The 26,222-nt window shown below is 46.1% G+C and overlaps 1 protein-coding gene across 1 annotated transcript in view; it reads left to right on the forward strand.

The window, feature by feature from the left end:
- The window catches only part of ABCF3 (ATP binding cassette subfamily F member 3), a 209,653-nt gene extending 189,296 nt beyond the window's left edge, over positions 1-20,357 (forward strand). The window contains exons 18-21 of the mRNA XM_069212945.1: positions 4,891-4,982; positions 5,293-5,425; positions 14,622-14,709; positions 18,987-20,357. Of these exons, the coding sequence (XP_069069046.1) occupies positions 4,891-4,982; positions 5,293-5,425; positions 14,622-14,709; positions 18,987-19,145 (472 nt within the window). The 3' untranslated portion in view covers positions 19,146-20,357. The remainder of the gene's footprint in view (positions 1-4,890; positions 4,983-5,292; positions 5,426-14,621; positions 14,710-18,986) is intronic.
- The last annotated feature ends 5,865 nt before the right edge of the window (positions 20,358-26,222 follow it).

The raw sequence follows: 26,222 nt of genomic DNA on the forward strand, positions 1-26,222 counted from the left end.
TCCGCCCGTGATTAACGTTTCACCAGCACAAACTCCATCACACTCCCCAGCTCACACAACCATCAGCCAGGGTGACCAAGATCAGGACGCATGGGACCTATATGACGCCCCAGTGTCAGATAACAGTCCGGAGGCATACCCTACAAAGCCATCTCCACCAGAAGACAGCACCGCGTACTCTCAAGTGGTGGCTAGAGCAGCACAATTTCACCACGTAAGCCTCCACTCAGAACAGGTCGAGGATGATTTCTTATTCAACACACTCTCCTCCACCCACAGCTCATACCAAAGCCTGCCTATGCTCCCTGGTATGCTCCGGCACGCAAAAGACATCTTTAAGGAGCCGGTCAAAAGTAGGGCAATCACACCAAGGGTGGAAAAAAAGTATAAGCCGCCTCCTACGGACCCGGTTTTCATCACTACACAGCTGCCACCAGACTCTGTTGTTGTAGGAGCAGCTAGGAAAAGGGCCAACTCTCACACATCTGGAGATGCACCACCCCCAGATAAAGAAAGCCGCAAGTTCGATGCAGCTGGTAAAAGAGTCGCAGCACAAGCTGCAAACCAGTGGCGCATCGCGAACTCCCAGGCACTACTTGCGCGCTATGACAGAGCCCACTGGGACGAGATGCAACATCTTATTGAACATCTGCCCAAGGACTTACAAAATAGGGCAAAACAAGTGGTTGAAGAGGGACAGACCATCTCCAACAACCAGATACGCTCCTCCATGGACGCTGCACATACAGCTGCACGGACAATTAATACATCTGTAACTATCAGAAGGCATGCATGGCTCCGAACGTCTGGATTTAAACCAGAGATTCAACAGGCAGTTCTCAATATGCCTTTTAATGAAAAAGAACTGTTCGGTCCAGAAGTGGACACAGCGATTGAGAAACTCAAAAAAGATACAGACACTGCCAAAGCCATGGGCGCACTCTACTCCCCGCAGAGCAGAGGGAATTACAGCACATTCCGTAAAACGCCCTTTCGAGGGGGGTTTCGGGGTCAAAGCACACAAGCCAGCACCTCACAAGCCACACCGTCCAGTTACCAGGGACAGTATAGAGGAGGTTTTCGGGGACAATATAGAGGAGGGCAATTCCCTAGAAATAGAGGGAGATTTCAAAGCCCCAAAACCCCTACTACTAAACAGTGACTCACATGTCACTCACCCCCTCCACACAACACCAGTGGGGGGAAGAATAGGTCATTATTACAAAGCATGGGAGAAAATCACTACAGACACTTGGGTTCTAGCAATTATCCAACATGGTTATTGCATAGAATTTCTACAATTCCCTCCAAACATACCACCAAAAGCACAAAATCTAACAACACACCATTCCAATCTCCTGGAGATAGAAGTGCAGGCACTATTGCAAAAGAATGCAATCGAATTAGTGCCAAACACACAAATAAACACAGGAGTTTACTCACTGTACTTTCTGATACCAAAGAAGGACAAAACACTGAGACCAATCCTAGACCTCAGAGTAGTGAACACTTTCATCAAATCAGACCACTTCCACATGGTCACACTACAAGAAGTATTGCCATTGCTAAAACTACACGACTACATGGCAACTTTAGACCTCAAGGATGCTTATTTCCATATACCAATACACCCATCGCACAGGAAATACCTAAGGTTTGTATTCAAAGGAATACATTACCAATTCAAGGTACTGCCTTTCGGATTAACAACCGCACCAAGAGTCTTTACCAAATGTCTAGCGGTAGTCGCTGCACACATAAGAAGGCAGCAAATACATGTGTTCCCATATTTGGACGACTGGCTAATCAAGGCCCATTCGTTCATACAGTGCTCAAATCACACAAATCAGATCATACAAACCCTCTTCAAACTCGGGTTCACCGTCAACTTTACAAAATCCAACATTCTGCCGCGCAAGGTACAACAATACCTAGGAGCCATAATAGACACATCAAAGGGAGTAGCCACTCCAAGTCCACAAAGAATTCTAAATTTCAACACCATCATACAACGCATGTATCCAACACAAAAGATACAAGCAAAGATGGTATTACAACTCCTAGGCATGATGTCTTCATGCATAGCCATTGTCCCAAACGCAAGACTGCACATGAGGCCCTTACAACAATGCCTAGCATCACAGTGGTCTCAAGCACAGGGTCACCTTCTAGATCTGGTGTTAATAGACCGCCAAACTTACCTCTCGCTTCTGTGGTGGAACAACATAAATTTAAACAAGGGGCGGCCTTTCCAAGACCCAGTGCCACAATACGTAATAACAACAGATGCTTCCATGACAGGGTGGGGAGCACACCTCGATCAACACAGCATACAAGGACAATGGAACGTACATCAAACAAAACTGCATATCAATCACCTAGAACTTCTAGCAGTTTTTCAAGCACTAAAAGCCTTCCAACCAATAATAGTTCACAAATACATTCTCGTCAAAACAGACAACATGACAACAATGTATTACCTAAACAAGCAGGGGGGGACGCACTCCACGCAGTTAAGCCTGCTAGCACAAAAAATTTGGCATTGGGCAATTCACAACCAAATTCGCCTAATAGCACAGTTTATACCAGGGATCCAAAATCAACTCGCAGACCATCTCTCTCGAGATCATCAACAGGTCCACGAATGGGAAATTCACCCCCAAATTCTGAACACTTATTTCAAACTCTGGGGAACACCTCAGATAGACTTGTTTGCGACAATGGAGAACGCAAAATGCCAAAACTTCGCATCCAGATACCCACACAAACAATCCCAAGGCAATGCCCTATGGATGAACTGGTCAGGGATATTTGCTTACGCTTTTCCTCCTCTCCTTCTCCTTCCTTACCTGGTAAACAAACTCAGTCAAAGCAAACTCAAACTCATATTGATAGCACCAACTTGGGCAAGGCAACCCTGGTACACAACGCTGCTAGACCTATCAGTGGTACCCTGCATCAAATTGCCCAACAGGCCAGATCTGTTGACACAGCACAACCAAAAGATCAGACACCCAGACCCAGCATCGCTGAATCTAGCAATCTGGCTCCTGAAATCCTAGAATTCGGGCACTTACAACTTACCCAAGAATGTATGGAAGTCATAAAACGGGCCAGAAGGCCATCCACCAGGCACTGTTATGCAAGTAAATGGAAGAGGTTTGTTTGCTACTGCCATATTAATCAAATACAACCATTACACACAACTCCAGAACATGTAGTGGGTTACTTGCTTCACTTACAAAAATCTAACCTAGCTTTCTCTTCCATTAAAATACACCTTGCAGCAATTTCTGCATACCTGCAGACTACCTATTCAACTTCCCTATATAAGATACCAGTCATTAAAGCATTCATGGAGGGCCTTAGGAGAATTATACCACCAAGAACACTACCTGTTCCTTCATGGAACCTAAATGTTGTCCTAACTAGACTTATGGGTCCACCTTTTGAACCCATGCACTCCTGCGACATACAGTTCCTAACCTGGAAGGTGGCATTTCTCATCGCCATTACTTCCCTAAGAAGAGTAAGCGAGATTCAGGCGTTTACAATACAGGAACCTTTTATACAACTACACAAAAATAAAGTCGTCTTAAGGACCAATCCTAAATTTTTGCCAAAGGTTATTTCACCGTTCCATCTAAATCAAACAGTGGAACTTCCAGTGTTCTTTCCACAGCCAGATACCGTAGCTGAAAGGGCGCTACATACATTAGATGTCAAAAGAGCATTGATGTATTACATTGACAGAACAAAAAACATTAGAAACACTAAACAACTCTTTATTGCATTTCAAAAACCTCATGCAGGAAACCCAATTTCAAAACAAGGTATAGCCAGATGGATAGTTAAATGCATCCAAATCTGCTACCTTAAAGCTAAACGACAGCTGCCCATTACACCAAGGGCACACTCAACCAGAAAGAAAGGGGCTACCATGGCCTTTCTAGGAAACATCCCAATGCAAGAAATATGTAAGGCAGCCACATGGTCTACGCCTCACACATTCACCAAGCACTACTGTGTAGACGTGTTATCCGCACAACAAGCCACAGTAGGTCAAGCTGTATTAAGAACATTATTTCAAACTACTTCCACTCCTACAGGCTGATCCACCGCTTTTGGGGAAATAACTGCTTACTAGTCTATGCAGAACATGCGTATCTACAGCGACAGATGCCATCGAACTTAAAATGTCACTTACCCAGTGTACATCTGTTCGTGGCATAAGTCGCAGTAGATTCGCATGTGCCCACCCGCCTCCCCGGGAGCCTGTAGCAGTTTGGAAGTTACCTTCAATTATTTATATATGTATCATCTCAACCTTAAATAGGTGCATACTTAGTCACTCCATTGCATGGGCACTATTACTACAATTCAACTCCTACCTCACCCTCTGCGGGGAAAAACAATCGAGGATGGAGTCGACGCCCATGCGCAATGGAGACAAAAGGAGGAGTCACTCGGTCCCGTGACTCGAAAGACTTCTTCGAAGAAAAACAACTTGTAACACTCCGGCCCAACACCAGATGGCGAGCTATTGCAGAACATGCGAATCTACTGCGACTGATGCCACGAACAGATGTACACTGGGTAAGTGACATTTTCATTATTTGCTCCAATGTGCACTTGACAAGTAAAGTCTGATGAGCGTACCTATGCCCAAAAGAAAATCTTTGTGAGCAGCCATTGTTGATGTTCACCTAATAGTAATACTATATATATCAGTTGCACAAATGGTGTGTTCAAGACTGGTTGGCCTTTTGAGGTGGGACTGTCAACCTTCAAGTGTGGAGAGACCCCACCCTCCTGTGTGAGCAATCCACCACATATGCTTGCAACTGCTGTTGGTGGTGTGATGCAGTGTCCCACTTCCCATTCTTCTAGGAATCTGAAAATTGGATACTTCAGTCAGCATCACGTGGATCAGTTGGACCTGAACATCAGCGCAGTGGAGCTGCTTGCTAGGAAGTTTCCTGGTGAGTGCCTTCATAACCCGAGTCCTTCTGTCTTAAACTTGTTTTATTTGTCTTTCATTCTCTTTTGTTAATTTACTATGTACATTCCTAACAATTGTAAGGTGATATTTTCCACACCAGAAAAGCTATCAGCGCCATAGTTCAGCAGTTAGTGTGATTTGACGATGCGCAATCTTCAGTCAGTCTAACACCCAAGCCATTATACTCCTGAGCGGTAATAACCATTATCAAAAGCCCTTTAGACAAAATTTTCATAGTACTTGTGACATCCCCCCCCCATTCATACTAGTGATATTGCTGTGTATTCTAGGGAAGAGTGAAGAAGAATACAGGAATCAGATGGGCCGCTATGGCATCTCCGGCGAGTTGGCTGTCCGGCCTGTAGCCAGTCTGTCTGGTGGTCAGAAAAGCAGAGTGGCCTTTGCACAGATGACTATGACCAGGTGAGAAAATGAGTTATACTGAAGAGTAAATATCTCCAAAATTAGAATGGCATACCAAATATTTAATTTCAAAGAATGGAAAGGTAAAACTAATGCTTGTGCCCATGTATCATAGATCTCATGCTGCGCATTATCCTGCCATCTAGTCTTGATTTGGAATAGAGATACTAATTTCAGAGTCAAGTATGTGCTGAAGGAGTCGGCGTTGTGCTCCCAGAAACCCACTGTGAAGCAGTACACAAGCCATAGCTTTTTCCCCACCATCTGGTTCAGAAGTGGAATTGTCTTTTCCTTCGTCACAGCTGATAAATGCATAGTTTGTCCCATGATGTGTGCGGAGGGGCCACCGTTTGCACACAAAAAAAAAAAATCACCCGCAAATGGATGTCTTGTCAAATACGATTTGCTACTAGAGTTTTGGGACACATGAAAGACTTTATGGTGCTAGTGGAAGGGAACAATGGAAAGTACCTTCTGATGGATACATCTAACCGCAGCTTTCCTATTTCCAAGGTGCCAGACTGGATCCAGAAATTTTACTTCAGCAGTACTGCTGCTCGCCACTGTGCCTTGTGGCTCCACATTGGTTCCGTACTGCCTGTGAAGTGATACAGTGGAGCTACGTTTAAGCACCACCCCTACATGCTGATGTTCGTCCCTTTCTTTCTGTGCCTTCCTAAGTGAATTTCGATCTTAGCTCTTAATCTTGTCTGTCTTCCAACAACTTTTAAAACAAATTACATTGTACTGTTGAATGGTGTCTCTAACAAAAAACAACAGTTTTCAACCCATGCCTTTAACTGCAAAAGCACATCTCTCACAGACCTGCCAGAGGTGTCTCAAAAGAAAAAATACCTGCCTTCATGTAAGCCCTGCTTCATATTGCGGACTCCCAAGGCCATTCCAGTGAGCAGTGAACTTCACACTCCCAGTCCTCCACGAAGTCAAAATCGAACTCCAGGACAAGAAAGAAGGAGACTGCTAAGCTGAAACCCAGCAGAGAAGAAGGAAGACAAAAAGGCATCTTGGCCCCCAGCCCTACTGGCCTGCCTCCTGCTTCAAAGAACCCGCAAAAGAATGTGACGCACCCTGCGGGGCGGACCTCTGCCAAGCCTCCAGAGGACTGCCTACATCACAAAGGACCAAGAACTCCTGTGGACAGCGGCCCTGTCCATGAGGAAACTACATCTAAGGACTCCAGAGTCTCCCTGGATCCGCGAGTCCTGACCACTCTGCACCCGACGCCCACGGCCCAGGTGGCCCAATCAGCTAGACAGGATCCAGCCTGCAGCATCTAAGTGCCCCCTGAGGTCCCCTCATAGGAAAGCATTGGAAGCCCAATGCTCTGTTTGCACCCTGCACCCGGCCGCCCCTGTGACGCTGAGGGTGTGAGCTTGGTGCTTACTGGTGGTGTCCAGTTGGGGCAGGAGCTGCTACCCACCCTTCTGTGGATGAAGATCCAGGTCGACTGGGGAGGAAGAAGACCAGCTGTTGAGTTCAGGAGCTGCAGAGGAGTCCTTGGAGTTGTGCAGATGGTGCCCCACGTCGGTCGTAGGGTCGCAGGTGGTCAGTGCTCAGGAGAACCCCCAACAAGCCTTGGCAAATGCAAGAGGAGGCAAAAGAATGCTGAAGAGGTCAAGCAAGGTCCAAGGCACTTGATCCTTGAAGGGGAGTCCGGGCTGACCCTCAGCAGTCGGGAGAATCAGCAGAAGCAGTCACAGCCCCCACAGGCAACCCATTGGCAGCAGGCACAGTAAGTTGCAGAGAGGCCCAATCAGCACACCTGGAGAAGAGTCCCACGTCGCTGGAGCAGCAGAGGAGAGACTATCCTTGCTAGGATAGAGTGCTGGGGTGGAGGGGGTGGGCATTTCCGCCCCAACAGAGGAGTAAGGCTAAATGTTTGGGGGAAGATCACCTAAAGGCTGATAGGTCTAACAATCATGATGCAGCCAAGTTCATGACTCACTGTGGCTTGAATACCACAGATTCCATCAGGCGGGCCACAGGCACCATTGTTGCCATTCATCACCATGCAAGGCTGTGATCGGCTGGGTTCTCTGGCAGTGTCCCGCCCTCCCTGATGCCTTGCCCTTTTATTGGACTCACCTATCTTGATCGTTTTAGGGAGAGCAGATCTACCTCTGGCTCTGTGATCCTTATTGGCCCACCTTGCCAACCACAATAGAATTGTCACTTCTTTCACAGTTTTGGCCAAGGTGTCCCTTACTGCCAATCAGTCCAGCCCCCACAGGGAACCCAACAGTTTAGCAGTAGAGTCTGTGGTGCCCACTGCCTCCGTGCCCAAGGTCAGCATGCTGCCCAGTCTACTGCTTCACCTGCCAAACCTCTATAGCCTGCCCTTGCAGAGACACGGCCACCTGGTGGGAGACAGAAACCACTGATTCTTACTATACTAGGCTGGAAAGTGATCACATCTGACAGGTGGGCCCTACAGATTGTTTGCAGGGGCTACGCTTTAACCTTTCTCTCTTCTCGCCGCACCTTCCACCACAACTCTCTGCGACTGATGGAGGTCCATCTCTCCAGTTTGTGCCAGGAAGTGCACCCCTTTTGGCCATAGAAGCTGTCAAGAGGGTTCCTGTGCCAGAATTAGGATGTGGTTCTTTTTCCTGCTACCTTCTGGTGCTCAATAAGGAGTGTGGTCTTTGGCCTATTCTAGATCTGCACCCTCTCAATGCTGACCCTGCCCCAGGTCTTCACCCTGAAGACTGGATAGTAGTGTTGGACCTGTAGGTGCTACCTTTAGTTCGTAGTGGGACAGGATCATTTTTAGGTCACTGTGCTTCCCTGTGGCCTCACCACTAGGTGTTCACAAAAGTGATGACAGTGGTGGCAGCATACCTTCGAAGGGCAGGGACACCAGCCTTCTCCTAGCTCAACCACTGGCTTTTGATGGCAGGCTGAGGTCTCATCAACTGGACCTTTTTTGACTTTGTCCAGATATTGGAAGAGACTGCAAAAGACCTGCAGTGGTGGTTGCTCGACTGTGACTGGGCCAGTGCCAGACCCCATTCCCCACCCTTGCCAGAATTTGAAAGTGGCGACCAATGCTTTGCTTCTGGCTCTGGGTGGCCAAGTGAGAGAGGTAGAGATAAGAAGCCTCTGGTCTCTGGCAGAGGGCTGACTCCACATTAGCAATCGGGCTGCCCCTCCCTGAGGATCTGCTCTTGCAGCGATCGGGCAGTGTTCTGCAGCAGGCCCTCTGCAGTCTTCACTGTCATGCTTGGAGATTGAGCAGCGACAGCTAAACACCTTCGACCTTTCACTGAATATGGTTCATCCTGGCAGCAAAGTGTCCCCTAACGAAAACTGTCCCCCCTGTTCGGATAAATTTGTGTCCTGGTGCGGTACATGACAGATAGACCCCTCAAGGACAGCTTAGCCAATGTTTTGTTGTCGTGTCCCTTGCCAGGCAAGGCTTTGCTTTGGGCAAAGTTAATGCGATATCTCTCTTGCTCTTTCGAATTTTTTTATGGTTGCCGGACCAGCCCTCATTATTTAAATCACGTGGTGTGGTGCATTTTTTTAAAAGTACTCCAATATTTGTTTCCTCCTTCTCTGTTTGTTATATCACAGTGGGGGCCTTAACCTGGTTCTCACATATGTGATGTGGACTCCCTTTGAGCCTCTACACAGCTGTTCTTTGCTGCTTCTCACCCTCAAGTATTCCTTACTGTAACATCAGTGGAAGGGTGAGCTCCAAGCTGTGTGTGATGACCTTCTTCCCAGACAAACTGGTTCTGTGAACTCTGGCATCCTTCCTCCACAAAGTTGTGACACTGTCCCATATCTGTCAGTCACCTTACCGACACAGTGCTCCTCCTCACCCCTCTTAGGAGGTGGAGAGACTCCATCACATAGACCCCATAAGAGCGCAAGCTTTTACATTGATTGTGCCAGATTGCACCTGGACGATCAGCAGTTTGTGGAGTTTGCAAGAGTGACGAAGGGCAAAGCTGTGCTGAACAGGACCATATCTTGTTGGATTATGGTCTGCATCAAGATCTGCTATGCACTGGCCAAGAAACAGCCCTAGGAAGGGTTATGGGCTCATTCCACCAGAGCCAGGGATACTACCAATTCGTTGGCATGCCGTGGTTCTTGTCCTGGACTTCTGTCAGGGGCTAAGTGGGCTTCCCTCCATACAGTCAATGTAGGAAGCTGACTCTTTGCACGGTATATCTAGTTATTCATATACAACGTAGAGTCCAGGGCGTCCCGCACAAGTGGACAGGAGCTTGCTATGCACTCCCAAAGTGCTCTATTAAGGAGTAGTGTGGAAGAGCAGCCTTAGGCTTAACACAGAGGAGTGCAAGACATCTATAAATACCCACAATAGTCAATAAATGAGACGCACGACTCGAGGAGATCCACACCAATTTATAAAAATAGCAAGTATCTTTATATATGTTTAGTCATCCGAGAAAAATCATTCAGATAAGTAAGTTTTTAAATATAAATTCTTTTCACTTTAAAAAGTGGGAACTTGGTGCAATTTCTGAGTTCTCCAATGTTATCCTTTGGAAGGAAGAAGTAGCTCTGCAAGCAGTTATAGTACAACGACATACAAGATCAACCTCCAAGAGTTAAGTTGAATGGTGGGCAAGTTCCAAGCAGCACACGATCAATGGCACAAGGGAGTTAGGGTCCAAAATAGCATTGTGTGGCCAGTGCATTTCAGTGGGGATCGGTCTCTGCGGAAAAAAGGCTGCAGGCTCTGGCTATAATGCCAATTGGGCTGAACCAACAGTGGGGTTCAGGCCTCGCGATGCTTGGGTACAAGTGGGCACTTTTGACCCTCATCTCCACGCCCAGTGGAGACTGGTACAGAGGTGTCTTTAGGTGTTGAGTCTTTCTTACCGGAGTGGTCCCGGTAGAGAGGGCTTCATGCAGAGGCATCAGGCATTGCAAGGGAGTCCAGGAGGGGTGAAATTGCAATAGATTTGAACTCTGGTGGGATGGGGAACCTTGTTGGCACCGGTGGCCCACTTCAACTCAGGCCGGAGGCAACAGGTGCAGTGGTGACTTCAGGGGTCAGTGGGTCTTGAGGCCTCAGTTCTTTATTGTGAGTTTGTAGTAGAACAGGTCGGCTTTTCAGGGGAAGGTCTTGAGTCTTTATTGAAGCCAGGCAGTCCTCCCGGGTTTCTGGAGTCCACAGCTCCTCTCTGCTTTCACGGCTCTTCAGTATCGTTGGTCTTCTTAGGTCGTCAGGATCTGCTTCTCTGGTGCCAGGGACACTCATAAGTACTGAATTTGAGGGCATTAGGGGAGTGTATGGTAGTAGCCAAGGGGCTACTGACCTGACCCTTTGGGTCACTATGCCACCTATATGACCACTTCCTGTGGGAAGTGGGCATAACCCTGTCCCAGATTCCTAGGAATGCCAACGCAAAGATGGCTATCTCAGAAAAATCGTGCTCACCTCTGATTAGCCCACCTTATGGGTGATACTAGCCTGAGGGTGGCATGCCTACCTGGTTAGCTAATTGTCCCACCTGTTCATCTGCAAAAGCAGTCTCTGGACAAATGGGTCAGGTTCCTCTCCTGTGAGGTGGACCCAGATTGGTATTTCCAAAGAGGCAGCCCTTTGAGCCTTGCCGCGTTACGAAGGCTAATCAGCAGGTCATCCTGTGGGAGGAGCTGTTACACCATCTTCCTGGACAGGCTTTTGTTCTGGGCCTCCCGAGAGCAGAGAGCTCACACCCTAGGAGGTCAGAACAGTGTCTCAGGTGGCAAGCTGGCAGAAACCAGTCAGCAAGCACACCAGAGGCTGGTAGGTTTTCAAGGGTCACCTCTAAGGTGCCCTCTGGGTGCATGTATTGATAAATCCTTCACTGGAAGCAGTGTTGGTTTATCAATACGAGATGTCTCATACCAAACATCCCTGTTTCCAGTGAAGCGACCATGTAGCTGAAGAACTCAAAGTGACCAATGTCCAGAACATATACTTAAAATGGCTTCACTGCAAACTTACTATGTCCAAGAATGGACAAAGACATAGCAGGGTCATAGCTGCTCTTGCAGATATGCCCTCACATATAATGCACCTTACCTTAGGGCTGTAGTGTTAGTGGACATGGCACACAGGCTGCGTGACATGTCGGGTTTGCACTTTTAGGGAGCACCCAATCATGCAGCCTGCAACGGCCTGTGATGTGCTTAGTGAGGGTTCCCTTAGGGTGGCACAAGTTGTGCTGCAGCTCTTATGGCCCCTCCTTTGTACATAGGCCCTTGATAACAGGTACAATTTACTAGGGAGTTAGAGGTGCTAAATAGGCCTGGTCACTTGAGGATCAAGTGACCAGGTGTCTTGTATTTGGGAAGGAATACTGGCACTGGGGGACCTGGTTAGCAGGAACCAAGTGCACTTCAAAGTTGCATCAAAATCCAAGCAAAAAAATAGGGTGGCTGCTGCAACCAGAACCCAAATTCCTACATTCACCAAACACTACTATCTGGACAGCCAGGTTCACCAAGACAGGCATTTCAGCTACTTGGTTCTATAGGACATTTTGGTTTGGGCCAATTCTCAGACCCGCCAACTCCTTAATAATTATTACCTTGATATCTATTTCAAAGGTGAGGATTCTGTGGTTAGTCTTTATTAGAAGAACAAGTTACTTACCCTGGTAACGCTCTTTCTGCTAGAGGCTCTATCTAACTGCAGATTCCGCACCAGTCCTCTATGTTCTGTGAATTGGTCTCTGAGCATTTTAAAAGATCTCAAGTTTAAGAATCTGCAACAGGTCAGTCACTTGTATGCTGGGGCTCAACTTCTGGGGGTACGGACAGCCTCAAAAGCAACTGCTGTGAGAGCACTGGAGTGGCTCCTATATCTGCTACTCGCACCCTATCTGGAGCAGAATGACATCACTGCTGAGCCGCTCTGTACCACCTGATGGTGCACAGAGTTACTGCTAAAAAGACTCCAGATCCAGTCTGATGCTTTGAGAAGTATTCAAAAGATGAGGAATATGCAATTAGAGTCTCTACCAGAAAGTGTTACCAAAGTTAAGTAACTTGTTCATTTAGGAGAAACTTCTCTTTCATTGTTCAGACCCTAAGCCAACAGGATAGTGAACTAATATTTACTCTACTTCATGGTCTCTTTTTCATGCTAGTTTCCAAATGTCATCAAGATGGATAATGAAATGCCAGTCCATGAACAATTTGCAATGCTTTCAATAGGAGATCAGTACAGAAACATCTTGCTATCCCAAAGCTCAGTAAGAGATGCTTTAATGTCTGGATGGTCAATCACCCGGCATTCTCGGGAGATTGAAGGAACCTGGTTTTCTGATGAAAGATTGAGAATGATGACAATTGAAATGGACAGCCGAACAATGTATTACCAAAAGAAGTGAAGGGACATGACCCAGGAGAGTCTAAGAGAGAGACTCATAACTATTTATCAGTAACATATATTTTGATAAGTCCTAAATCACTGAGAAGCCCCATAGAAGATTGTGACATCTATATTTTCAATGCTACACCACCTCGCCTTCTTGCGTTTGGGAGCTTAGGAGTCAGTCCTCTGAATTCTTCCCATAAAACAGTTTGAAGTTGCTATTCCCAGGGTGTTTCATCTTTGATTTTGATAATCGAAGATTGATAGATGAGCCACTTCTTTGGCAAAGTCCCCTAACCATTATCTTTTCTGGTTCAGAACAGTTTTCAACAGTTATTGCTAATATTGCTTAATTTCCTCTTGAGGTTTTCAGTACTTAGGAAATGATTCCTTCTCCAGATTGTAAAGCTTTTCTAAAGGAAACAAAAAACCATTCTACTGGGACGTTTTACTGATTCATGATGAACGGATTCTGCTTCTGATGCCCAAAGAGAAAAGCCCTTCAGATAACAAATTGTGATCTTCTTTTTCATTTGAGTTCATCTGGCAGCCACTGAAGCCTTTTGGAAAAGTCCAGTTTTGCTTTGTCGTTAATCTAGTGGTTAGGGACAGTGTAGCAGGTCTTAGGAAATAAATCATTCAAACAGCAGACTTTTGCCACCTTGGAAGCAGAATGTATTTTGGTCAAAGCAGGTACACAAACAAATCTAAACACTTTCTTGGAGATATTCCAAATTGCCATCACTTACGGTTATAGGGTTGGTGAGATTCACACCTTAAGTTCTCACAAATGTTTTAAGGTATTTCATAAAAACAGTAATGTTTTAAGAACACATCCACCTGCCCTTGGATATAAAGTCTTCTTGTAAAAAAAAACAAAAAAAAAAAAAGTGTGTGTGCTTCTAGCACAGATTCATCTATTCTACCAATGTAAAGCAGATACTAGAGAATTGGTTGGATAATATTAACAGTGATAGAAACCTTAACTTTTATTAATTTAGGTTTCCGCTCCATGGGAAAGACAGTATTAAAAACTTTGGCCTTTAGTGTAGCTTCCTCCATCGGAGACCCACTCTTTCAGAGGAAAGGCAGCAATTAAGGTGCGTCTTTGGAGTGATTAAAGGCAAAACTTACACAGCAGCTACTTGGACTTTCATATGGAAAACATTTTTCCTGTTCAGCTGAACAGAAACCCTGTAGGTCAGCTTGTTTGAGAAACTTGTCTGGCTGAATGGCAGCTATCCTTTACCTGTATTGCCATTTTCATGCCTATACTTCTTTCCTCCTGTTTGAATAAGGGTGTTATACTTTTTTTTTAAATGTAACTAATTATTTTATTGTATATGTGATTTTTCTTTCTGAAAAGAGAAAATTTTTATTTTTGTGGCAATGACTTAAGCATATACTTATAAATAGATAAAACATGTTTCGGTTTGTAAAAGTGTTCAGTGATTCTAGTGATTCAGTGAAGATTGGGTAACTAGGATTACAAGTAACCTTTACTTCCATGTGACATGCACACAAGATCAATTATTCACAACCCACCTGGGACAAAAGTTCCCCAAAAGATTTAGTGTGCCTCGTTGTATAACTGCTGTAGGAAGTGCGGTTGTGATGCGTGTGACTTGGGCAAAGGATATAAGAGGGGCAGAATGTGCTACTGAGGTGCCATTGGAAAGTGACCAAGATGGTAGAGTAGTTTAATGGTTCCATACTGATCACTCTACTGTCAACCAAACTGATTATAAACAATTTGATCTTTCATTCTTCAGTCTGTTTCCACAGAAAAGCTCTTTCTCTAACACCTTTTTTTTTGCGATTTTGCAGCCCAAACTTCTACATCCTTGATGAGCCGACAAATCACTTGGACATGGAGACAATTGAAGCACTAGGGAAGGGATTGAATACATTCAAGGTAAATTTGGCCACGGTGTTGTGTATCACAACTAATGAAATATTAACTGTAGTATAATTCACTGTCTCCATGCCGCATTCTTATCAAGTCACAGAAAGTGCTCTACCCTTGCATGTTAATGTGGTAGACATCACTGTGCTGCATAGAGGTTTTGAAGGTCTCTTGCAGGTCCATATAGGTTCTTGTATTTTAATCCTTTCTTGAATATACTTGCTGATGAGTTAAAAGAACATTTATTGAGTCTCCTAATGCCGCCTTAATTGTTTAAAAATGGGCAAGGAAATGTGGAATTGAAGATGGTGGTGAATTTGTTTCTGGTGCCAGTTTCTCCTCACTTGTTTTGCTCCTTTCCCATCCCTTTCCTGTCCCACCCCATTCTTCATGTGATTCTCTAAAAGTCTTACAAAACTTATACAACAGCAGAAACCTACAAATTTACAACTTAAGTATTGCCCCTACTCAATCCATCAGACTGTCATGTGGCTTGGCTGCCTTTGGGAAGAATTTGGACTCTGTCTTTGCAGCAACAGGGAGAAAAGAGTAATCTGAGTTTTTCGGTTTCTGGCATGAAGCCTGAGCATGCCCCAACTTCATGTACTGTACTCTTTCCCCCTTCAAACTTCAGCTATATAGACGTTGTCTGCAGACAACTTTGGTCCCAGCAGATTGCATGCAGCCATAGATTCCTGATTGACAGGCTGATATGTAGTTCAGTGGCTGTTCTATTCAGTCTCATTGAGGGCTTTGATGGAGGAGGGAACCAAGAGCACATTGCCATTTGTGCACAGAAAGTCTTAGAGTGCAGCATCTGTGACCTACCTGCCTGGTCACGATCCCATCCCCTAGAGCTCAAAGTATAAAACCATAAACGCTTGCAAAAGACTCATGTGTTTCTTTCTTCAGCTGTCTGGTCTGTTCAAATATTTGCATGTGATGTGTGACAACCCACCTCTTCTCCTGGCACTTACATTATATCTTGAATAGCAGAGATTGACGCATTCCGGAGTGGGCATCATGTCTGTCTTTCCCTTCCTAGAAGAGATCAAAGCTCCTTGGGCATTTTTATTGGGTGGGTTGGTGAGGAAAGAGGGGAACAGGTCGGGCCTTTGCGATTGTCTTTTTTCCACTGCAAGATTTACATAAAAACATTATGAGAAATCCTAATGTACGTTCAGTGCTGTTCGGTACTTTTAGGTCACTAATTGATTTATGCCAACCAACAACACTACCATCAGTATCCTCTCAAACATGACAAACTCATTGGGCATTTCTACCATCCTAGATGATGCTTAAGTGACTGAGTACAGCTCCCTTGTTTCACCCTTAAAGCACCAGGAATATTGACCCTCACCTCATTAAAGATGAAGCATTCACCCAGTGTAATGAATTATCCATTTGCATTTTTAATAGCACCACTTCACAAGCCAGATCTGGTCTGCAATGGAAATCCCAGAATCATTTGGGAAGTGACTCCCAGATTACTAAAAACACAGCAATGTTGCGTTAATTTATAATGCTCGCAAATCACATCGATAGGGGTATCTCGCCCCCACACAGCATGAAGCCAAATAATCCGACTACTTAGCCAGAAAAAGCAGTGTTTGAAGATATTTTCTGAATTTGACGTGGTCAGTGCATTGACAGAAGCGGAGTGGGAGCTTGTTCCAAAACTAGGGGGTTTAAATAAGAAAAAGATATGCCTCCTGAACGAGACTGAATGATCCGTGGTACTGTCAGTAAGTCTTTATTACTAGATCTTAAGGGTCTGCCCGGATGAGTTTAGAAGAAAGGTAACTCCGACCTTTTCCATTCAGGGACTTATGGGTCAGACAACAGACCTTAAAAAATAATGAAGCGCATGCAGAAGTTGGGCCGAGACCGTCTTGGCTGGAAGACTGAGACGTACTGCCGTGATTTGCACTACTTGCAGTTTATTTTGGGCGGTCTCATTAACGGAAGCGAATAAGGCATTGCAAAAGTCCAGATGGCTCACGGCACTGCCTGGATCAGGGGTTTCCTCGCTGAATGTGGCAGGAGTGGGAAACATATGAAAGCTGGTCCCAGTGGTAGTACCAACTTGTTCTTTCATAAAGGGGGTCAAGGTGAACACCTATATTTTTTTTACAATCATTTTATGAGTAGGGGCAATGCCAAGTTCATCACATTGGTAGATTGTGCTCCATACAAATGACAATAACAACTGTGCCCCTTTACCTGAACTCTTGACTGCATGGTTTGCAAACTATCCAAGACCATGAGCTGCTGTGTTTTTCAAAAGTTGCCATCAATCATGGCCTTTATTGTTATGTTGATATATCAAATAATTTCCTTCCGATAGACGCTTGTAACTGCAAATTACTATCCTTGTGAATTACCTGTGGTGCCAGATTAGTTCCGAAAATGTCCTTGCGTTTCAACAGGTGGCGTATTGCGGTTATTTATCGGGTCCATGTCGTCCTGGACATGATGTTGAGACCACTATATATTTTCCCCCTCTGCATGCTGATGTCCATTACTTTCTTTGAGGGCCAGCTGACAAGTACCAGGAGCTTTCGAATCCTGTCACTCCAGACAGATTTTTCCCTCCAATCCTGCAGTGCCGACAATGAAACTTCCTAGGACAACAGGGTGAAACCATTTTGTGACTGTCCGCAGCAGATGGCGGTGAGACACCCATGACGTCAGTCTGCGGTGCCTCATCTCCTATCACAACTCTGAATTGTGTCTGTGCAAAGATTAACAAAACACCCGCAATCACAAAGCCAAACTCCAGAGGTCAAAAAAGCTCCCAGACTGTCTGGGGTCCCATTCCTGAGGTCATAGCCCTCAGGTAAGTGGAGTCCCACACGAAGCATAAGGAATCTTAGGATGGGGGTCTCCTTCGTCCCGCCACTCCCCCAGTCTGAGTGGTGTGATGCCCCTAGCACTCCTATGCTTCGGAGACATGGGCCAAGTTCTGTCTGCCCTGGATTCAGGAGGCTGAATGGTAAAGCTGTACTTGCGGGACACATTGTCACAACCCTGTCCTGCAGCCCCACAGACATTACTTGCAGATTGAGGTAACCCATGAGCACTTTAGCTCACTGTGCTCCCCTTTGGCAAGTGCCCTTCAGGTGTTTACAGAGGTGACAGTGGTGGTCGCAGCCCATTTGTGGATGTTGGCAATACCTATGTTTCCATAACCTGTTGACTGACTCCTGAAGGCGGGCTTGCCTCATACCCCCAAGTGACAGCCAACCTGTGGACATCATTGTGTTAATCCATGAATGTACCTAAGTCACACCTGACTTTTTTTTTTTTTTTTTTTAAAGGTGCCCATTCATTAGAGCTATCCTGGTTTTGGGGCTTTCCTGAACCAGAGATTACCAACAGGGCAACCAAGTTTTCATTGGTTTCTCTGGGGCCTTAGATGAGCAAAACGGTGAAAAGGAGGCCCATCTCAACATGGATTGTACTATGCATCAAGATCTGCTATGGATTCGACAAGTCTCCTATGAGCTTGTGCGCTCATTTCACCTGATCGAAGGCTGCTACCCCTGCACCTACACACGGTGTACCAGTCACAGGCATTTGCCCGGCTGTTATGTGGGTATCCGTTCACGAAGCATTACTGGCAGGATAAGCACTTCTTCCAATCTGTCCTGCATGATTTCCTGGCCTAAGACATTCTCAGACCCTGCCTGGTAGTACAGCGTTGGTATCTATTTACAAGGTGAAGAATCTGTGGTTAGAGTTTTCTATCAGAGGACCAAGTTACTTACCTTTTGTAACTCCTTTCTGGTAGAGACTCCATCTTACTGCAGATTCCTCATCGACCCACCTTCCTCCCCATTTTGTGGGTTTTACTCCTGAAGTCCAGTAATAAAATTTCAAGCTAGTCTGCAAAGTAAAATAATCAGATTTCAAGTGGCTCTGCGCCTGCCATCCTTGGATGTAAATGAAAATGGAAGTGATGGGGCAAATATATAGTGGCCTCCCAGTATTATGTTTTGGAGGCGGGGGGGGCAGCGATTAAACACCACCTGTCGACATGCGAGTGCTATGAACATTTCCAGATTCAGTCTGGTGCCTGGAAAATTCACAGGGTGAGGCATCTGAGGTTGGATAGTCTCTAGCAGAAAAGTTGTTACCAAAGGTAAGTAACTTCTTGAAGATGTAGTAAAATGCTCTGTACAATGAGAAGGTGCCATGTAATCTCTGGCCATTGCCTTAACATGGTTTTACATCCGTCTTATAATCCTGTTAATGTCCAGCATTTTCTTTGTGTCTTCTTCCAGGGTGGCCTCATCCTGGTATCCCACGATGAGCGTTTCATCCGTCTGGTGTGTCGAGAGCTATGGGTGTGCGAGAAGGGCAGTGTTACAAGGATAGATGGTGGCTTTGACGAGTACCGCAACATCCTCCAGGAGCAGTTCCAAAAGGAAGGCTTTTTATAGGGCTATGTCACAACTGGATCTAGCAAGGCAGTCACACACAGCAGGACAGTGGGACTTTTAAATATTTGTAAGTGTGGAAGAAAAGCTGCGGAAGTCTACACATCACTGCAATGCGGGACTCCCCTGAAGGATCTGCTTTTATTGCTGGGGTTCAAGGGCCTCTGTTGGACAAACAAGTTAAGGGTTCTGTGGGATCCGATTAAGACATCCCTTGGCTTCCTCTGATACAAAACTGCATAAGACCACAGCTCCAAGGAATGAAATCCAGGTGTCGGATTGAGCTGGCCAGCCATATACTGTGACACTTGGCCTCAGACTTGCCTCTGGAGGAAGACAGTTGTTGTGTGCTCTGGATTTGTCTGGCTGCTTTTATGACGGCCATGTGGACTCTTGAATTTCTGGGTGTGTATAGGCAGGAACTTGTATGGAGTTTGAGAGATATCAAGACCCCTGTTCATTTGTGTGTGTGTGTATGGAAACTGATTTGACATCCAACAAGATTGCGACTGGGAAACGAAGGGCTATATGAGTCTGTTTTTATGGTATTGAACACAATTCTTCATTCCATGATCTAAGTTTTAAAAACTGTTCTTTTCCTTTGTAAAATGCCAAAGTAAACCTGTGTAAAGAAGTCTTCAGAAAAAGAAGTGTCAAGCAGGAGTGAGTTCTGGCAAAGTCTGACGTTCATGCACAACTTTTTTTGGTTGACATTCATCTTTGTGCGCTTCTTGTACCAGAGACACCAATTAAAATGCATTTTTGAAATGAATATTACTCTGTTGTGCAGAAATGTTCGAATCGTGCCTGTTAATGGTAATAAGTTATGGAAAGGTGCACACAGCTCCACCCTCTTGTATAACTGACAACCAGTCTACCCTTGGCACTATCTCATCTCTCTCCCTTACTCAGAAATACTGTCCAGAGCTGTTTCATCCATGCCTAGTCTCTGCCTTTTTCTCAGATATAGTGAATCTCCCTAACTTGGTAATGAACCAAGAAAGTAGACTGCATTAAGTCTCTTACCGCCCTATACAGGTGACTCATGATGGATTTCAGTCAAGCGAACACCATACCCCTTCATCTGAGACCCTGTATCAATGCTATATTGGATAAAAAAATAGAATTACACAACTGAAGTAATTTATTAAAGTTGTTAAGAATAGTCGTCACTAAACTGAATCTGAACCTGTAAATAAAATTATATAGCCCTGATTTGTGTAGTTGGGTTCCATTTTTGTACTGGAATTTGGTATTTTGTATGAAACGTTTTTGAATTTGATGTAATAGAAACAGAAAACTGAACATAGACGGACAGCCATCCAATATATTAAACACAGAAGAAATACCCCCTCCCATCTACTTCATCCCTCAACCACCTACCTGAATGGGATACCGAAGGTTATGTTGTGAAGAAACAAGTTCTCATCTCTGATTTTTCTGGCGTGTCCGGGTTTTTTGAGTGTCAGACTTTCTTCTGGTTCATGAGAATAGCTGCAGCGCCCTGAGGCGCAGTGGCAGAGAAGCATGCTAGCTATAATGTATTGGTAATCCGCTAAACCCAGCCTTTCTCCTCCAAGATATTTTTCTAGAGCCTGGGTCCACGACAATTTCTGTAGACAGTCTTTTCTTTTCCTCAAAGTAGCAAGCAGCATTCCTGCAGAACCCAGTAATTTTATTATGTTATCAGCCATGGACAAGTGTTCCATTCTTTTACTCTGAGACCTAGAATTCCCACACCGGAATCTGCCTCAGAAATCTGATAGTACTGGGTGCACCAATCACTTAATGCACGAGTGCAGTACCCCATTACTGAATGTGAGATGGCACTCATACCTGGATTTCATCTCACAGATTGGGAGAATTTCCAGTGTGAGCGTCTGTTCACACAGGGGTGGGTTGGATGTTCTAGGGTGACCTGCCAAGAAAACCTCAGAAGATTATTTAACTTTACTAGGTCCATGTGTGAGCAACTCAGCCAGTTAAAGGGTTTTTTTCTTTCTATTTTTGAGATTGTATTTTTATCCCATTACAAAGCCAATACAATAGGTACCACAATGCAGAGAAATGCCTGGCCTGGGTGAACTATTCATATTATCACCTCATAGCTTTGAGCTCTGGTCACATCCACAAGCCTGCACATTTCTGGTTATTCCAACACTTTTTTTTTTTTTTTTTTTTAGGCCTACCTACATTTAGGAAGCAGGCTCTCTATATAGTGTACCAAAATGAGGTGGACTGTGCAGAGAGTCCAGGTATCCCCAATTACAGGGTTTGCTTTAACAATCCATAGGTGCTCTATTTCTGGTAGTGTGGTCAAGCAGTGTAAGGCTTATGAGAGGGGAGTGTTTGGCATTTGCTGCACTCAAGTCAATAAATGAGATGCACAATAAGGAAATCCAACACCAATTTAGAAAAATAACCCAGATTTGTATATTGAGGCACCAAAATCTACAAGATCAGGTAAGTACTTTTTGAGTTAGCAATTTTTCAAAATAGTGAAGATACAGCTGTCAAATTTGAGGCATGAGCCTCCAACACAGAAATGTATTCTATGGGTAGAAAATACACTGCAAAGGGTTACTTGCAAATAACTTACAGAACTGTTATTCTCAACATACGATAAGGAGGGGCCAAGGTCCTAGAAAACACCAACAGTTCGGGTTTACCTGTGCTGGGGTGTATGGGTGCTTCCAGCGGTGGTAGCCTCGGTCGCTACATTCTAATGCCAATGGGGAAAAGTACCTGTAGGAAAGAGGCTGCAAGTGGGGACTGGGGGACCAGTCTGGCAGAACCCAAAGGGGGCTGGCTTGTGAGGGTCTTAGGATCACAGACACACCGTCTATTTCTTTGGGCCAGGGGAGCTCAGGAGCAGAGGTGTTCTGTTTGGTGGGGACAGTGAGTTAGAGGCTCTCACGGTTCTTGGTGCACTTGTAGAAGACCTTGCGTGGCGTTGGTCGACTCCGCAGGCATTGTAGTCGCCTTGATGATGTCGGGAGTAGTATATAGACTCCCTCTTCGCACAGTGACGTCAGGTCTTTTCTTTCTGTGCCACACGCTGCTCCAAAGAAGAGCTACCCTGGTCTCTTTTTGACCGTTTGTCGAGTTTTTGTGAAACTTTTTGGTGCATCGAGGATGTCCCCGAATACCGGTTTGAAGCCGTGTGAGGACTGCCACCGCACGATGTCGGTGATGGATCCTCATCGGTTTGTCTGTGGTGTCTCGAGCGTGACCACGACCCGAAGTCAAGCTCCGAGTGCAGGGTCATGCACCCGAAGGCTTTGAGGGAGTGGTCCCTAAAGCTAATAGCAGCCCGGCACTCAACTCCACGTAAGTCCCGGTCTCGATCGAGAGGAAGGTCTCTGACTGTTTGGGGAGCCATAACCACTCGTCTTCTTCTAAATCTTTGAGTGCAGGTAAACAGAAGAAGTCAAAGAGGTCCAATCGCTCTCCGACTCTGCCCTGTCGCTTAGCTGACGCGACACGGGAAGAGCATAGACGCTCAAGGCCGCCGTCCTCCGAGCCTGCGTCTGGGTCGGCTCTGCGCTTCCCAGAGTTTGCCGGAGTGACCCTAGCTTAAGGAGTTCTATGAGGCTATGTGCCTCATATTTGGGCGGACCGACCCTGATACAGCGCCTTCAGGCCCAAGGTGTTAGGTTGAGGGGACTTCGGGTTCCGTGGCTTCGGCTCCAGCTGCCAAGGTCCCCTCCGGATCCACTCACACCCTTGAGACCTTCCCCCAGCGCCGGGTCGATTGTCGAGGCTCCTGAAGTCGGTAGTGCCCACTATATACGTTGACCTGATCCTTATCCCCGACGACTCAAAGCGGTGTCGGCCAACGCCGCCTTTGACTTCAATGTGGCCTATTCGCCCCGGGTCGGATTCGGACCCCTTTTCCTATGGGTACGAATTCGGGGAGGGATCCCTGGACCCTTATGAATACCAGGATGACCCATCTTTGGACTGTGCTTGGGAATTGGGTGACTCCAGTGGTCTGGATACTTCTCCTGACGCTGGCATGCTGTCTCCTCCTACCGTGGCTATGGCGGAGGGAGCTACTTACAGTATGGTGGTCAGTAGGGCAACTGAGGTCCTTGGCCTTGAGCTTCCTACTGTAGAGGTCCGATCTAATCACCTGACGGAGGTGCTTCAGCCTGGTACTTCCACTTCAGAACCCCTTTTGCCATTCAATGAAGCCTCATCGTTGTCCTTTTGGGTACTTGGTCCAAACCCGACACAGGGGCTCCTGTGAATAGGACTATGGCACGCCGCCATCGACCTACTCCGAATGACCCTAAATTCCTGTCCCAACACCCCACGCCTTAGAGTCTTGTCATTCAGGCTTCCTCTTCAGGCGCATTCCCTTCCGCACCCCTGGACAGGGAATCAAAAAGGCCGGAACATTTTGGTGAGAAGTTGTTTTCTTCCTCCTGTCTCTCCCTGCGGTCTGTTAACACTGCATGCCTTTTGGGCCGCTATACCCACTCCTTGTGGGATACGGTTGCACAAGTCCTGCTGCAGATACCAGAGGAGGCCCGCGCTATTGTGTCCCAAATTGTGAACGATGGGAGAGATGTGGCAAAGTTCACAATCTGTTGTGGGCTGGACATGACCGACTCTCTGGGCAGATTGGTTGCTACGACGGTGGCCTTGAGATGCCACGCCTGGTTGCGTACTTCTGTTTTTTTCTGTGGATGTCCAACAGTCACTCATGGACATGCCCTTAGATGGCGCCCATCTCTTTGGAGACAAAGGGACTCAGCCTTGGAGAGATTCAAGGATTCCCAGGCTATGGCTCGGTCTTTCCTCTGCCCCTCGCAGTATACTTTTTGCCCCTTTTGTGGCCACGGAAGGGGCTCCCTGTTGCGTCCTCCACCCTGCCCCTGTGCCACCCATGCTGTCCAGCCTCTGCATGGCCGGGGACGCGGAATCCCACATAGGCGTGGGACAGGGAACCAGAGGTCTGCCCAGTCCACCTCTGCCCCCGCTGCAGCCTCCAAACCCTCCTAGTTAGTCCCCTCGCTCCCATCCAGTTGGCGGCAGGATCCGCCATCACCTGCCCCACTGAGAATCCATCACTAAGGACAGGTGGGTTTTGTGCATCATTCGAAAGGGCTACTCCCTCCCTTTCGAATCTGCTCCATGAGCTATACCTCCATCCGTCAGTCACCTTCCAGAGGATCATTTGGCACTTCTCCGCCAGGAAGTCGCAGCTCTCTTGGCCAAGGAGCTATAGAAAAGGTCCCTGTGCCCAAAGTGGGTCGTGTTTGTTATTCCCGCTACTTTCTGGTGCCAAAAAAGGACACGGGCTTACGTGCTATCCTAGACCTTCGGGACCTGAACCACTTCCTTAAGAAGGAGAAATTCAAAATGCTTACCCTGGCTCAGGTTCTCTCTGCCTTGGACCCAGGAGACTGGATGGTAGCGATGGACTTGCAGGACGCTTATTTCCACATCCCTATCCTGCCTGCCCACAGACGTTACCTACGATTCGTGGTAGGTCATGAGCATTTTCATTTTACCGTGCTCCCCTTCGACCTTCCCAGCGCCCCTCGGGTGTTCGCGAAAGTGATGGTTGTGGTTGCAGCTCATCTGTGCAGGTTAGGGGTGTCAGTCTTCACCTACCTCAACGACTGGCTGTATAACTTGCATATCGTCGGTGTAGGAGAGGAAGTTGGTGTCATGTGCGTGGGTGATGTTGGCCAGAGGGGTCAAGCATGTGTTGAAGAGGATGGGGCTGAGCGATGATACTTGAGGCACTCCACAGGTGGGCTTCTGAGGAATAAGGTGCCAGGCTGATAGCTTGTGTTCTATCTGTTAAGAAGGAGCAAATCCTGTGAAAAGCGGGTCCTTGTGTGCCAGTCTTGTGCCTAACGATGATGATGGTGTGTGAGACTGTGTCAAATGCTGCAGAGAGGTCTGAGAGAATGAAGGCTCCAGTGTTGTTTCTTTTGTAAAGCATCATATGGATGTTTGTCATTTAGTGGTATAAATATTGCAAGGTCGTGTGCATGTTATGGTTTGTGAACCTCATCACAGCTTGTGAATTTCAGTGGATGGCATCAATGACATCACCACAGCACAGGGATACCTACATCCCCTGTACTTGACTGAGAACCACTAACATGAAACCCAAAGGTATGAACGAAAACAGCCCATGTACTTTGTATCATTTACAGTACCTTGGCAGAGACATACGTGCCTCAGTAATTGACTATATTGTAAACCCAATAAACAACAATGCACATATCCTGAATCTCAAACACCCACTTTTCGCAACCAAAATCCTTCCACTACCTTCTGCCAACTCATCATATTAACTTTGCTACCACTCTCAACTCTTTCTCCAGCCCTCTATCATACCACTCCACCACAGAACCCTCCTTTCTTGTCAGAAAAGCCAGTCAACACTTTTTCAACACACTCCTCCACCAATAAAGCTAAATCTTCCCCCGAACTCCACCTACAACCTTCGCTCTAAACCCCTATTTACACATTTTCACTCTCCACAGAATCACCTCTCGTACAACCAAAGCCACCCAGCCTTTAACATCTACCCATAAGTACTTCACATTCAAATTTTACTCCTCAAGTCACTACCAAAGTATCAGATGCTCTCCCACCAAAAAAAAATCAAACAATATTTATCTGAAATAAACCTCACAAATTCAAAAACACCCAACAATCCCAGAATACCTACACACATCTAGTGTGCTCTAAATACCAACATAAATAACACACATACTCTCAAACCCAGCTTTTCCACCCAGTTTCTAAACAACAAAGACACCAATGAATTAATCCACAAACACACAACACTCAATGACACGTCTTTCATCCATTGCAGAATTCAGAGCCATACACGATCCACCAATCCTCACCCATATAACCTCAACATATGCCAAAGAAAGCAACTCCACAACACTCTTCATAACCTTGCATCCCCTTATCTAACAAACACCAAGCCTACTTTTCAGACAACTCCACAACCCATCCGGTCAACTTCAGCCAGACTCATCTGCACCTACACACAGATCCAAAATATGTCCTCTTAGTCTTTTGGAGGAAGATAATGAAAAA

The sequence above is a fragment of the Pleurodeles waltl genome, chromosome 11, assembly GCF_031143425.1.
Source record: "Pleurodeles waltl isolate 20211129_DDA chromosome 11, aPleWal1.hap1.20221129, whole genome shotgun sequence".
Lineage (NCBI taxonomy): Eukaryota > Metazoa > Chordata > Amphibia > Caudata > Salamandridae > Pleurodeles > Pleurodeles waltl.